Genomic DNA, 2652 nt, shown 5'->3' on the forward strand with positions numbered 1-2652 from the left:
CACATAGATATATACATATATATATATATACATATTTTAATTAAATATTCTTTATATTATTATACTGTTTTATATATAACAGTTGTATTCATGTTACATTTTTAAAATTAAATAGTTAACATTTTCTTTTTTTTTTTCTTTTTCTTTTTTTAATTAATAAAAAAAATCAACAAACATATAATTAATATAAAACGATCATTTGTTTTTAATTCAATATAATTAATTTGAAACTTAAAAAAATAAAAATTTTTTTTTTTTTTTTTGAACTAGCCATAATGACATATTAATCAATCTACTAGCCAAAATAGGAAAAAAAAAAAAAAAAAAAAAAAAAATATACATACATAAATAAATAAATAAATAAATATATATATATATATATATATGTTAATATATACCTTATTGGATATGTATGCAGTTATGATCCATAGGAATTATATTAAAATATTTTAATACACATTTTAGACGGCCATTCCAATTAATTTTTTTTATATTTATGTTCTGTCTATTTGTATGAGCTGCGAGAGAGCTGACCAGTCAGGTCTTTGTTTGTATTCATAAATCAACATGTTTCTTAAAAGGTAAAATAAGTGTGGTTTTGTGATATATGATTGCATCATTTCAACTTTACTTTGGAAAATGTATTGGTCATTAATATAATATAAGATATCTTCATTCATCATTATAATATAATAGAAACATAATCCTAAACAGAAGATATCATTTTTATAAAAATATTTCTCTATATGTTTGGGTTTTTTTTTTTTTCCTGTCGTGTCTATAATAGACATTTTTTTATTTAAATAAAAAAACATTTCAGGTGATATATATTTAGGAATATTTTTTTTTTTATGTATAACAAAAAAATAGAAATTTTGTAATTTTAATCGTGGTATAAAATTTCCAAGTAAAATATTCAAACCATCATTACTAATAAATAAATTGGATGGTTTAATATTCCCATGACAAATATTACAATCTTGTAAATAGCACATAAGTTTAATAATATTACAAAGGTTTTTATATATCAACTCATTATTAAAATGATATTTTATATAAGGTTGTACATTTTTTGAAATATGTGTTTTTATATTTCCATTTAAGAGGAAAGGTGTTAAGAAACCTGCTACATTCGATTCGGAGTGCACATTTTTATATTTTAAAATTATTATATCACTGTAAGGTAAAACACTAATATCTTCATAATTTATTTCTTTTTTGTTATCTCTGTCTATAATAGATTTATTTTGTGTTCTTATATTCTTTTTATCAATGAATTCATTTGATTGTTGCTTTTTCATGTGTCCACAACGATTCCCATTATTATCATTATTTTCTTCGTTTTTTTGGTCATTCTCTTCATATTCATTATAATTATGAACACAATATTCTTTATATTCATATAACTTATTTTTAATATATTTGCCTTCATTTATAAGGACATTTATATTAAGACCACATTGTTTAGCTTCTGAAAAAAAGAATTCTCGATTATCTATAATAGTGTCTTCACACTCCATTAACTTTATATTATATAAATAGGTTTTATATGGCTCTTCTTCATTTCCTCCATAATAATAATTATTATTATTATAATTATTATTATAATAATTATTATTGTTACTATTTATTTGATTATTTGCTCTATCATATTTTGACAGACTTTTATGATTTCCCACTTTTTTTTCATTATTGTCTTTATAGTTTTCATTATAATATTCCTTCTTTAAATATTCACGTAAATAATCTGGTTCCACATTCAAATTAGGTATATCTATACGAAATATATAACAAGGTTCCTTTTTTATTATAATGTCAAATTTTTCATCAATTGTTTTTATATTAGAAAGTTTTTCTTTAATATTTTTTTTTTCATCATTTAATCTTAATAATATTTGATTAGCTTTATTTATTTCCTCATCATTATTTTGATCATTAAATGTATCTGAATTATTATCCATATTTTCATCTTCTAAATTTTCACACATCCTGTGTGTAACATTTAATAATTTATCCACTCTATTTAAATGCTTCTTACAATTATTATGAACTATATTACCATTATATTTTATAACATAACTATATCCAAATTTATTATCATTACCTTCATTTTCAATAACAAATACAAACTCCTCTGGCCACATTATTCGATTTCTTAACATATTCCATTTACTCATGTTGATATAATGTCTTATGCTGTATTGTTTTTATATAACATAATAACATATTCGTGAACTAGCCAAAAAAAAAAAAAAAAAAAAAAAAAAATAAATGTATATCATAAATATGTATGAACAAGTCAGGCCAAAACATGCATAATTTGACATTAAAAATAAAATAATATAAATATATAAATAAATAAATATATATTATATATATATATATATATATATATAAATAAATAAATATATATTATTATTATCTATAAATATAGAAAAACAAAAAATAATAAATTAAACTTTGAATTGTTCTTTGATAATATATTAATAAAATGTTCAATAGTAAATATTAAAATTTACAACGGAAAATGGTTCAAAAAAAATGAAGAAAAAATTCACAATGTTTGGTACACATAAAAAAAAAAAATAAAACAAAAAAAAACAAAAGAAACAAATTAAAAAAATAAAATAATAAAATAATAAAAAAATAAAA

General features: G+C 19.1%; 1 protein-coding gene across 1 annotated transcript; it reads right to left on the reverse strand.

The window, feature by feature from the left end:
- Positions 1-494: 494 nt before the first annotated feature.
- On the reverse strand, positions 495-2177 carry PGSY75_1331000 (putative protein kinase; the record flags this gene model as incomplete). The annotated part of the gene is made up of 1 exon (XM_018787369.1): positions 495-2177. The coding sequence occupies one exon, from the start codon at positions 2175-2177 to the stop codon at positions 495-497; it is 1683 nt and encodes a 560-aa protein (XP_018640111.1).
- Between the last annotated feature and the right edge of the window lie 475 nt (positions 2178-2652).

Source organism: Plasmodium gaboni, chromosome 13 (genome assembly GCF_001602025.1).
Source record: "Plasmodium gaboni strain SY75 chromosome 13, whole genome shotgun sequence".
Taxonomy (NCBI): Eukaryota; Apicomplexa; class Aconoidasida; order Haemosporida; family Plasmodiidae; genus Plasmodium; species Plasmodium gaboni.